The sequence below is a fragment of the Aedes aegypti genome, chromosome 2 (assembly GCF_002204515.2).
Source record: "Aedes aegypti strain LVP_AGWG chromosome 2, AaegL5.0 Primary Assembly, whole genome shotgun sequence".
NCBI lineage: Eukaryota > Metazoa > Arthropoda > Insecta > Diptera > Culicidae > Aedes > Aedes aegypti.
In genome coordinates this window covers 18,146,704-18,159,418 of record NC_035108.1, presented here as the reverse complement: position 1 = coordinate 18,159,418, position 12,715 = coordinate 18,146,704, and the positions used below count along the sequence as shown (strand labels likewise).

The 12,715-nt window shown below is 42.1% G+C and overlaps 1 protein-coding gene across 1 annotated transcript; it reads right to left on the bottom strand.

Moving 5' to 3' along the window:
- Positions 1-7,830: 7,830 nt before the first annotated feature.
- LOC5571757 (protein CLP1 homolog) lies at positions 7,831-9,387 on the bottom strand. Its single transcript, XM_001659840.2, has 2 exons — positions 9,165-9,387; positions 7,831-9,055 (listed from the first exon to the last, which is right to left on the bottom strand). Exons 1-2 carry the CDS (start codon positions 9,264-9,266, stop codon positions 7,883-7,885), a joined length of 1,275 nt encoding a protein of 424 aa, XP_001659890.2. The 5' UTR covers positions 9,267-9,387; the 3' UTR covers positions 7,831-7,882.
- Between the last annotated feature and the right edge of the window lie 3,328 nt (positions 9,388-12,715).

The following is a 12,715-nucleotide window of genomic DNA, read 5'->3' as shown; positions in this document are numbered from 1 at the left end:
TGGCCTTCGGTCAATGCCGGCGAACCTTTGGTAAAACTTGGGGCCTCAAACCCAAATATATCAAATGGATTTACACAACAGTTGTTCGACCAATATTAGCATATGGATGTCTTGTGTGGTGGCAAAAGGGCGAAGTGAGAACAATCCAATCAAAATTGGGCCATCTCCAAAGGATGTGCTTGATGGCGATGTCTGGTGCGTTCTCTACAACTCCCACAGCAGCGCTCGAGGCCCTTTTCGACGTTGCGCCACTACACATATATCTTAAACAAGAATCACTTTCTTGCTCTTGCCGTTTATGGGTACTGGATCTACTGGAGAAAAATCCAGTGAATCGTAGATCTACACACACTTCGTTGTTTCCACTTTTGGTGAATTGGGACAAAATTGTCCTTGCTCCAAGTGATCTCACAATTGCTTGTAACTTTCCTTACAGGACATTTACCACACAATTCCCTTCACGGGAAGAGTGGACGTCTGGCTATTTGGAAAGAAGTATATCAAACAATATAGTATGTTACACTGATGGCTCCCTTCTTGAAGGTAGAGCTGGTGCAGGAGTATATTCTCGTGAGCTAAGGCTGAATCAGTTTTACTCACTTGGTAGAAACAAACTGCACCGTTTTTCAGGCGGAAATATTTGCTCTTATGTGTGGAGTGCAATCAGCACTTCAACAGCGCGTAATGGGTAAAGTCATATACTTCTGTTCAGATAGTCAGGCTGCTATAAAAGCTCTCGCTTCGGCCAACTCAAGGTCGAAGCTTGTTATCGCATGTCGAACTCAAATTGAGGAACTGAATTCAGTCAACTCTGTAAACCTTGTATGGGTACCTGGCCATTCTTCCATCGCTGGAAATGAATTGGCTGATGAGCTAGCTCGCGATGGAGCATCGCATGACTTCATTGGCCCTGAGCCGGCTATTCCAATTTCGAAGTGCTGGGTGAAGCTTCAGATAAACTCTTGGGCGGCAACTCAGCACAAGCAATATTGGAATAGTTTGGAGTCGTGTCGTCAAACAAAATTGTATATTACTGAGCCATCTCCAAAGGTGGCGAAGTATTTAACAAATCTGTCAAAGCAGAATTGCAGTCTCTTGGTTAGAGCGTTGACAGGCCACTGCCGACTCAACTATCACATGGCAAATATTCAGCGTGCTGACTCATTTGTGTGTGATAGTTGTGACTCCTGTTCTTTGTCTAATAAAACACACTAGACTTTGGGTTAGTACTTCTTTATTACGTAGCGAACTGTACTCACTCCCGCTCTAAACACTTCTGGTCCCACACGGGACAGTCAGGTAGAAAGTAATGAATGAATGAATGGATGAATTCTTAAGGGATGTACATACATAGGGGTGTGCTAATAATGCAACATCCTCCCTGTTTCAATGAAATTAATCAAAGTCCACAACATAATCCTTCAACTTTTCTGGAATGCGAATAGTGCGCTTGGGACGACCTCCAGTTATTGGTGCTTCTGTAGTTGCTGGTGACTGACACAACGATGGCGCTCTTATCGGTGAGGAAGAAACTGGTACCACTGCCTGAGAGAGCGACGGCTGCTGATTGGGAACTCGCTGGGAATGAGAACCCAATGTTGTCAAACAAGAAGCGTTGTTTTCATCCTCCGGTGTCGGCACAGTACTGATGGGAGTGGATACAATTTCCTCCGAACTTTCCTTGCGAGGTTTCAAATGGACCAAATCTCGACGATAATTACCACCACGTACGTTCACTGTGTAGGACCTTTCGCTTAGACGGTTTGTGACGATACCGGGAGTCCATTGCTTGGAGACTTCAGGATCCACTTGCACATATACCGGAGACCCGGTCTGCAATTCGGGTAAGTTTCTTGCCTTCCGATCGTAATTCAGTTTCGCCTTTCGCCTGTTCTCTTCGATTGCTGCTGGAACACGTTCCACCACCTTCGGCATCAGATTAATTCCAGATGTAGGAATTCCACAGCGGGTGGCGCGAGAAAACAACCGCGCGACGGGACTAGATCCTATTTTATTAGGAATGTTCCTCCAGTGCAAAAGCGCGTACCAGAAATCTGTTCCGGTTTCTTCAGCCTTTTTGAGTAAGCGTTTTGCTATCTTTACAGCTGCCTCAGATTTACCATTGGCCTGTTGATGATGAGGAGCTGACGTGATGTGCTCGATGTCCCATTCCATAGTGAACATTTTCATTTTTTGATTAATGAAATTTGTTCCATTATCGGTTAACATGGTCTGGGGTATTCCATGACGTGCGAAGTTTTTTCTACATACATCAATCACCGATTCTGGCGTTAGATCTTTCAAGATATCTACCTCGAAGAAATCTGAATAGTGGTCGACTGTAACCAGGAACCGTTGATTTCGACCTCGAAACTCACTGAAGAAAACATCCATCGAGACAAATTGGAAAGGATGTACTGGTATTTGGTGGCTCAACATCGGTGGATTTGGCTGTGACGAAGCAAATTTCGCGCACGTAGGACAACTTTGGACCGCATCTTTTATTTGATTACTCATTCCTGGCCAAAACAGGTTTGCTCTGGCCAACTTCAACGTTGCTTCGGTTCCGTTATGACTAACGTGACACTTATCGATCAGCCGCCTTCGCAAAGCATGAGGAACCAGAATGCGATCTTTTCTGAACACGATGCCATCTTGAAAGGAAAGTTCATCTCGAAAACCGAAGTATATCCGTACTCCATCAGGAACACGATCTGATGAACCAGGCCAACCTCGTTGAATTAGAGTGATAATGTTCTGCATTGTGACATCACTCCTCGTTTCTTTCACGATCTCGTTCAGACAGCTGCTCGATATGTTGAGAAACTTGGATAGTTTCAGATCTTCGACTTGTCCAAAAACTTTGTAGATCTGCAGCTTGCTATATTCGTCATTAACTGCCTTGTCATCGAAAGGAGCACGTGAAAGGGTATCCGCTACAACATTGTCTTTCCCGGTTACAAATTCAATCACCAGGTTATAACGTTGCAGATTCAGGAGCATATGCTGGAGTCTCTTTGGCGCAGATAATAGAGGCTTTTGGAAGATGTTGATGAGAGGTTTGTGATCCGTCTTTACTATTGTTTTAGGATTTCCCACTACGAGCTGATCGAAACGAATACATCCAAACAGAATCGCCAACAATTCCTTCTCAATCTGCGCATAGTTTCGTTCCGTTGCGGATAACGTTCTTGATGCATAACCAATTACTCCTTCATTCTGGTAAACTGCGACTCCTAATCCGAAGCAACTTGCATCACATTCCATAGTCAATGATTCCCTGGGATTGTAGTATTTCAGAGTTTCCACATCGGCAACCATAGCTTTCACTCGATTGAACTCCGCTTCCTCGATGTTCGTCCATAGCCATGGAACCGATTCCGAAATTAACTTTCGCAGGTTTGTAAAGTTGCAGCTTAGATTTGGGAGGAAACGGCTCAAATAGTTAACCATTCCAATGAAACGGTGCACTTCCTTTCGGTTGAGTGGTGTGGGAAAGTTTTGAATCGTAGCAACCTTTGATTTGTCCGGCTGAAGACCTTCACTTGACAGCACGTGTCCAAAAAATTTCACGGAGGTTTGGCAAAGCTTGAGTTTTGTCCTGTTCAGTTTTACGTTTTGAGATTCCAGCCGAACAAGTAAATTTGTCAAGCACTTGTTGTGGTTGATGAGTGCTTCCTCCATTGTTTCGCCGACTCCAAACACCAAAATATCATCGGCCAAACACTCCACACCTTCGAGACCCTGAATAACCTCTTGCAACTTCATCTGAAAAATTTCAGGAGCCGAAGATATTCCGAACGGTAACCTTGTCCAACGGTATCTGCCAAAGGGCGTCCAAAATGTCGTGAGCTTGCTGCTAGCTTCATCGAGCTCTACGTGCCAAAATCCTTTCTTCACGTCGACGGTGGAAAACACTTTAGCTCTGCCCAACTCCGGTAGTATTTCGTCGAGGGTGGCAAATTGTAGGTTTGGTCTCTTCAACGCTTTGTTTAGTGGAATGGGATCAAGACAGATTCTGATGCTAGTAGATTCTGGATCACCTCGTTGTACTAGTACCAAGTTGCTGACCCACTCAGTGTGCATCACTTCGCGGATAATTATACCCTCCTTCTCTAACAGTTCCAATTCTGTTTTCAGCTTGCTTCTCATGGATATCGGAACTCGTCGTGGAGATTGGATTGATGGTGATATGGAACTATCGACTTCCAACGAAACTTTCCCATCGAATTTTCCATAGCCCACAAAAATCTGCTTGTGATCCTCGATGATTTTTTCGGCAGACATCCTGTGCACACGCAGTACACTATCCGATTCGTTAGCTTCAGATCTCCCAAACTTAACTGCCTTGCAGAACTTGATGAATCCCAACACACGTGAAGCCTTTGCCGAAAGGAGCGGGCAATGACTAACGTCCACAACCTGGAGAACCAAACGGTATCGCCGCTTCCTACGCCTGCACGGAATCTTCACTTCTCCCAGCACTTTGATCGGGTTTCCTCCAAAGCTTTGCAAACGGTATGTAGACGGCAGTAACTGTGGATTCTCTTTGCCGGTCAGTTTGACTAACCAATCGTAACCGATTAGGCTTGTATTAGCTCCTGTGTCCAACTCACAGCTAACTGCCTCCCATTTTTTGGAAAACTTAAGCTCCAACTCAGCCAATACGCTGCCTCCTTTGGCCGAGTTATCGATTATTTTGCCGATCTCGTATTCGTCCTCGCTTTCCTCCGAAGGTTCTTCATTGGAAGACGATGTAGATTCCTCAGGATCACTGTTCTCGTCCTTAATTTCCTTCACCTTGCTTGACTTCTTGCGCTTGTCCTTGTTTAGTTTACACACTCTTTCAAAATGATTTCTTCTTTTACATTTATGGCACTTTTTTCCGAACGCAGGACATGAACCACGTGAAAAGTCGTGATAATCACCACAGAACTTACACTTTTGCACTTGAGATTTGTAATTTTGACGATATTTAGCTTTTGCTATCTTGTTCACTTCCCCTTCCGGATTCGGTATCGACAACTCATGGAAACGTTTCGCAGTAATTTCCTCTGCTCTGCACATGTCCACCGCCTTCGACAATGTTATATCAGTAACGGTTAACATTTTGGATCGCAGACTTGGCCACTTGTTCGACGTGACCACTTTATAGGCGATCAACTCTTCTTGCAAATCTCCGAGCTTAGCCATCTTTGCTAGGGTCTTCAATCGAGAAACAAATTCATCGATAGACTCTCGAGTCTGCTGCATCGACGAAAAAAAATCAAGTCGGTCCACAATAATGTTCCTCTTAGCTACCACCTTTTCCCTTATGGCAGCCAATGCAGTATCTGGATCAACACTTTGTTCAGCTGTCAACTCAAAGTTGAAGTATTTCTTTCTCGCCGGCTCCCCTATGACGGAGAGCAAAAAACTCACTTTCTGACCATTTTCCTCCTGTGGCCACCGATCCATTCCAATAGCCTTAGCGTAATCTTTCCAACTCTTCTCAAAGAAATCCATATTTTCGTCCATATCGCCTTCCAAAACAAGGGGCGATGGCTGCGGAACTTGCACGTTTGACGAACTGGGCTTCGGCGCTATTGCCTCTTGATTATGCGACCGCATCTGCACTCCTTCCATTATCTTAGAAAACATGTACATTTGCTGTTCCATCAGCGCTTTAAACTGGGCTGCATCCATTTTAATGAGGATAAATACTTCACAGTAAATTTCAACGAAAATTTCGATGCCACTACGCGACACTCGCGAGAAAATTCCAAAATGGCCGCCGACGCTTCGCGACTCGTAAACTAGTTTCTTCAATTTTCGTGTTTCACAAATGATTTACTAATCGCGATTTCGATGACGCGAAAATACACTTTAAAACCATTCGTTCACTTCTGACACCATGTTCTTTGTCTAATAAAACACACTAGACTTTGGGTTAGTACTTCTTTATTACGTAGCGAACTGTACTCACTCCCGCTCTAAACACTTCTGGTCCCACACGGGACAGTCAGGTAGAAAGTAATGAATGAATGAATGGATGAATTCTTAAGGGATGTACATACATAGGGGTGTGCTAATAATGCAACAACTCCGATTATGGAACTTCGTATCACCTGATATGTAACTGTCCAGTTTTTGCGCAAATGCGATTCCAATTACTTGGTAAACACTTATTAAGTGAAACTGAATACAGAAGCCTGAATCTTCAGGACATTCTGTTATTCTTAACCCGCTGTGGTAATGAGCTATAGGCTCTCTTTACGCTCATGCGTTTTGCAGGGCCCTTTTTAGGGCGCTGTTCGAACCCATTGTGGTATGGAGCTACATGCTCTCATTTCGCTTATGCGATCTTCCCTCTTCAAGGGACCCCACTCCTATTTCCTCCCATCTTTCCCTTCCCTTTCCTCTCCCATCGGGTAGATGATGAAATAGGCTCAAATATGGCGATGGCACAAATCTCCCAACTGGTGGGGAACGTGCCTTTGGAGCCGGCCTTCTGATACCTGATACCTGATTGCTTGTTGATGGTGATGGGATAAATTTTCAACGCTGAGCGCTGTTCGGTTCTCAAGTCTTGTGCTCTTGAAAATGTGAAGTGTGTCACCTTAAGATTGAAGTGAACATGTTTTTTTCACATCTTTGAACTTTATTGGGTAGTTTAGTTATGAAAAAATGCAGTTTTATGTATACTATATATATAGCTATAGCTTAATCGAAAGAGCACATTTTTCTAACACCGTTTTATTACTTGTTTTTAATTATGAATCATGGTTTACGGCTAACCAGCCGAGTGGAAGTTTAACAACTACCGAAAAGCTAAACATTACATATACTCTGCAATTGGATTAAATGGACAAATTGATGTGAAGTTTTGCGAAAAAGTTACACGTCTTCTCAGTGAGAATCGAACTCACGACTCCCTGATCTCTAGTTAGGGCGCGTTACCGCTACGCCATGAGAGGACTCATGGACGCAGAAGTTAACCTGAATTCGATTTCAGCTCAATAATCACGTGGTTCTTATTCGCAAAGTGCACTTCTTTCGGAAGAATTAGATGCCCATCCAAACACAACGCTTTCTATTTATATCCAATGTCTAGCCCGAGAGCGCATTATTTCTTAGGTATTGAAATAGCACACTACACTAGCCAGCAACTGCGCTGGCTGAGGTTTCTATTGTGTGGGCTTCCAATGGGTCGCAAACGTTTCATTGCTCTTTAATAAATAAATGATTGAAAAAGATTTAAATCCGTCGACTCAATGACATTTCAATTTACATAATGAAAGCTAGTCCCAAAATAAAATTTTCCGAGGGGTGATTCAAAAGGGTATTCCATATTAATTTCGAACGTGTTTTAATTATAGTTGTAATTCTAGCTATTTTTATGTTGTGACAAGTTTTCCATATTAATATACTTGTGAATTCTGATTGCTGATAATAGCAATTTTATTAAATTTATACCAAAACACTTAAACTTGTTTGACCTTGGAATATATATATATATATATATATATATATATATATATATATATATATATATATATATATATATATATATATATTTTCTCTAGGTTTTAGAAAACCCATTTTTTATTCAGTTGATAAGCCTATCTTAAACTATAAGTATACCGATTTTTGTTCATCAAACCTACCGATAAAACAAAATCACGCTTGTTAACATGATTCTTCGTCATGGATTCTCGGAACTGTTGATTTATTTTTTTATCAGATCTTTAAGAAAAGTAAAGATTCCCCGACTAACGAACCATAAAATCAAACTTGACGCTTTCATATGTAGAAAGTGATAAAGATTTTCAGACAAAAGATACAGTACTGTTTGATTGTTTATGTATATATTTATTCAATTCTTATCTACACTTACCCAACCTCAATGACTATCCATGAACTGTAAATCAGACACCAGCAGGATCGTCTGCGGCAACGGCCTCGGCTGGGGTGACAGAATCGTCAGTACTTCCTTCTCCATGTTGACGTCCGTTACGCAAATAAACCCGGCCACGTTGCTTTGGATGACGTTCTCCTCGATGCTTTCGGCAAAACTGACGGCCAAAATGTGATGCAACAGCTGCATGCTCGGCTGGACGGCTACTAGCTTGGTGAAATTGTCCTCCTTCTTCATTCCGAGGGGAAGGCACGAATCGGGCAGCACTGGGGAACCCACTTTGAAGATTTTCACATCGCTGAACTTCACATCGAACGAATGCGGATAGAGGGGCATCTTGGAGCCGTAGAAATACTCCCGGATGCGATTGTCGCGAGCTTCCGCTCTTTGGGATCTTGTGCGTTTTACAACGCCTCCGCTTTTCGGCAAATAGACCACCTGAACGGTTTTTGAGGCAACGTCTCGCAGCAGCTCGTTATACAATCTCTCCTGATCCAGTACAAAGATGGCATTGACCTCGAATTCTTTGGCAGCGTGTAGGATGTGATGGTATCCGCCTTGTTTCACCCATCCGCAAGTATTGATGATCATTCCCGAGTGCTTCGCCCTCTTGTTGGCTTGCAATCGTTCCAATGTCGTTTCGGCCAGCTTTGTAATCAGGGCATCGTAGAAGACATCATTTTCCGACGGGTTCGTATGGCCAAAATGATACACCAAAGGCGCCTGCTGGGAAAAGCCCTCCGCAACTGGAGCCGGTCGCTCCACCAAAAGAGCCCCAATCGTCCCCGGAATGGCAATTCCTCCCTGCCCTACATCCAAATCCACGTAAATGGGCCTTCTCCCAAGCCGAACAGCATAATTCAAGAAAATCCTACAAAGCGTCGATTTCCCCACATCCATTGGTCCCACAACCATTGCCACCGGTCCGCGGACGTCGTCCTCTTCGGCCTTCGTGCGCAGATGTTCCAGTGCCGAATTGCAGTTCAAATACTGCACCATTGGAGTTTCCCTTGCCACATACGCCACATCCGGCTTTCCGCGAAGTTCAATTGTGCATCCATGGTAAGTGAAAATGGCCACCTTGGCTCCGACTCCGAACTCGTACGGCTTCTTCATGACCAGCTCAGTGCCGTACAGCTCGGCGTGGCCGTTGAGAAGCTACAAATTGGCAACAAAAATTATTACCTAAAAATTAAGTCGGACATTCCCAATGTGATGGAGATGTGAGAGAAATCCATCACATTGGGACATTCCCACTGGTTCTTACCGTTACTGTAACCTTGTCGTTCCCGTTCTCCATTTCGAAGCGAAGCTCCGAATCCGTTTCCAGCTTGTACTCTGTCCGGGGTCCCGGCTGATCGTCACTCATCGTTGAAGGAATATTTGACTTTGTTTAGAAAACGAAAATCATGAAAAATTGTGATTCATGTAAAAAACTACTTCGAATAAACGCGATGATTGTGCGCCGATTTGACGTTTCGCTGCATTTGTAAACAATGGAGGGGATTCGACGATTAGGTCAACCGAGAAGTTATGCCCACCCATAGTGGTTATAACACCCAATGGTATGGGTGCCCGAGTTTAGATGTAGTTGTGAACCTTATAGAGGAAAACAATATGCACTCAGTCTCGAAAAACACCCATCAGAAACCGGGTGTAAATTTTTCAAATTGGGTAATATTTCCATATGTATTTTGATGAGTCTGGAAAGCGTGTCCAAGTTTCATTGAGGAAAACAAAAACAAACTGTGTATGACGAGCGTATGCTAGTCTACGTGTGTTCAAATGTCACTAAGCTTAATACGCAGATTTACTTGTGAACACTGTGAAAAATATTTTGATCGAAAGAGCACATTTTTCTGAGTGTTACAAGATTTTATTGCGCTTCAATATCTTAATTTTGATATACACACTTAGATTAAATCACCGAGTTCGGTAATCATTTACCGAAATCTCAACAGCTGAACGATCGGTAATCGTTTCGGTAAACGAACAGATTACAGATTGTTCGGTAATTCGCATTTTCGAGCTCAGTTGTCAAAACAACTGAGCTGTCGGTAATCGTTTACCAAAGAACTGTAAACACGGCGCACGGGTGATTTTCATCGGAGCCCATTTTTTCCGATTGTAATAAAGTAGACAAGGTTTCAAATCGCTCTTCTTCATTTTATTAGTAAATAGTATGTTTGAACACAATGACATAATCAGAAATATAGCGGAATCGGAGCTCAGGATCAATGTCTGAAATGTCGATGGAATCGATGCCTCATTTTCGGTCGGAAGTATCGAACATTTTGCGCACGGGAAATGTTCGAGCAGCGGACGCTGCTGCCAGACTGCAAAAATAAATAGAACGGTGGTTAATGTACGGATCGTAGGTATGTGCACTACCGTAAACTCACCTGCATCAAGAAAATCTTCAGAATACTGGAACAATTTTGATTAGAGATATTCCACAGACTGTTTCCCTACAACGCTCGAAAGAAAACATTGAAAATGAAGAGACGCTGTCATTCGTTCAAATTACTGAATTCGGTAAGCTAGCAGACCGTTTACCGAAACTTCAGTTGAATATTTTACCGTTATCGGTAATTCAAACGATTTACAGACTATTCGGTATTTTTTTCACAGATCGTCGACAATTTACCGTAGTTCAGTAATTTTGATCATGGTAAACTGCCAAAAACTGTTAAATTATCGAATCATCGGTATTTTTGTGATTTACAGATTTGTTTCGGTGATTTTATTTACCGAACGCGCATACTCTGTTTGAGTGTGTAGTAAATGATTAAAAAAATTCATTCCGTCGACTCAATGACATTTAAATTTACATAATGACAGCTCATCCCGAAGTAAAATTTGCCGAGGGGTGATTCAAACGCGATTTCCATACTAAATTCAAACGTGTTTTAAAAATAGTTCCAGGGCGCGGAAAATTATGAAACCCGCCGCCACCGTATTTCATACAACGGAGGTTATTAGAACTAACTTGGAGGTGATGATTTGGAGGTTATTTGGCAATTTAGAGGTTAAAATCACCTCCAAACCAGGTCCGTCGCACTCGGGCTCAGATTGGGTACCACTTCTAGTACTGCATTCGGTCCCTCGGTAGTGCAAAAGGTACCCAAGTTTGACACATCGCAGTACACTTTTCACGGCATTCTAGATTACCTTATGAGCCATACAATTTTAGGCATTTGCAAGGGACATGAAGGTCTTTAATTTGTCTTTGTCCAAACACTACACGCAAAAAAATTGTGCGGTAAAAACTACCATTTTAGGGGGTTAACTTAAGCGCTCGCACCGACAGTTTTCAGCAGACCAGAAATGCGCTTGATTTTACCATGTCTGTAGTTGGAATCAGATTGTTGTAAATTATTTCTGTCGAATGTACCAGTAATGCGGTGTGGTATACCGTAAACATAGTAAATTGGTCTGAATTTCCATGGTAGTTTTAAGAATGGGTGTAGTCAGCTAAAATAGTTATTTTTACCACAGAATTTTCTCCCGTGTAGCGATTTAGCGGTGGGATGTTGACGTTTGATCATGACTGAACTAATTTACAATGGACCGATGCACGAGTTCACTATCTGACGATTGAGCGGTGCCGTGTTATTTACGTGGCCATGGCAACGAGTGAATTCGGCACCGCTCAAACGTCAAATTAGTGAACTCGTGCATTGGTCCATGACGTCACGCTGCTTCTTCCATCGGGAAGATCACCTTTTACTGCGGGCCGTGTTTACAAAAAATGAACGAGTTCGTTGTGCATTCATCCACTTCATGTTCATCCGGTGAACATTCGTCGCCCGGATGTTGGTCCGGATGTCATTTTATATAAACATTGCCCGCATTTAGAGCAGAAAAGAAAAAGAAAGTCGAGGATAAAAGAAGACCGTGGATAACCCGCATAGATACGAACCATATTTGTACTGTTTCCTGTACAGCCATTTCTAACCATATCTGAATAATTTCATACAACATGCCATGTAACAATAAATGAACCATACGGCGAACGGTTTTGACAGATTGGACAATAGTAAATGAGAAAATAAAAATGTGGGGAATAGGCGGTCAAGTTATGTAACCATTTGAAAACGACGATTTTTTCAAACAAAATTTTTCATGAACAGTTTGCCGAAAGGTAGATATACCATCCATTCCTCGCTAAATTTATCGTATGGTAAACAGTTATGAAACATTAAAACCATAAAATTCCAAGAAAATGAATACTGTTTGGTTAATTGTTGGTTTATTGTACTTTATGTGCTTTTTACTGTATTCAGTATTATTCTTTTCAATTTATACCATTAAAAAATAAATAACCCATTTCAAGCATCTTAAGCAGTGTTACAAATCGTATGGCAAATTTAACTATTTTCATAACTCGCCATACGATTTGTAAATCTGCTGAAGATATTTTTAGAAGAAATAAAGGAAAAAATGTTGGAAATAATAAAATAAGTAATTATTTGTACTAAACATTATTTTGATACGTTCAGCTCCGGTCATTTATTTGCAAAAGAACACTTTCAAATGAACAAAATCTGCATTGATAACATATTGCATTATTCCACATTAAGAAAAATTTAGACTATCAATGTTTTATTCTCCACTAACAGAATCGGGTGTCGAGGGAGTCGGGCGTGGATTAAAGTGCAACCGGTTTCGATAGCAAGAATGTATTGCAGCGCTTCAAACTATAAAAAAAGAACTGGGGTAAGTAACATATTACAGGTAAGTTGGAATTCACTTACAATTCGGTGACTTTATCCCTATCACGCCCTCTTGGCTGAATCTAACCTGTTCGAAGGTCTA

Bases quoted from the DNA above. Each gene is read 5' to 3' on its own strand.
- LOC5571757 (XM_001659840.2), bottom strand. From the start codon at position 9,266: ATGAGTGACGATCAGCCGGGACCCCGGACAGAGTACAAGCTGGAAACG. The intron at 9,056-9,164 runs GTAAGAACCAGT...GCCAATTTGTAG, and splicing joins ACGACAAGGTTACAGTAACG to CTTCTCAACGGCCACGCCGA.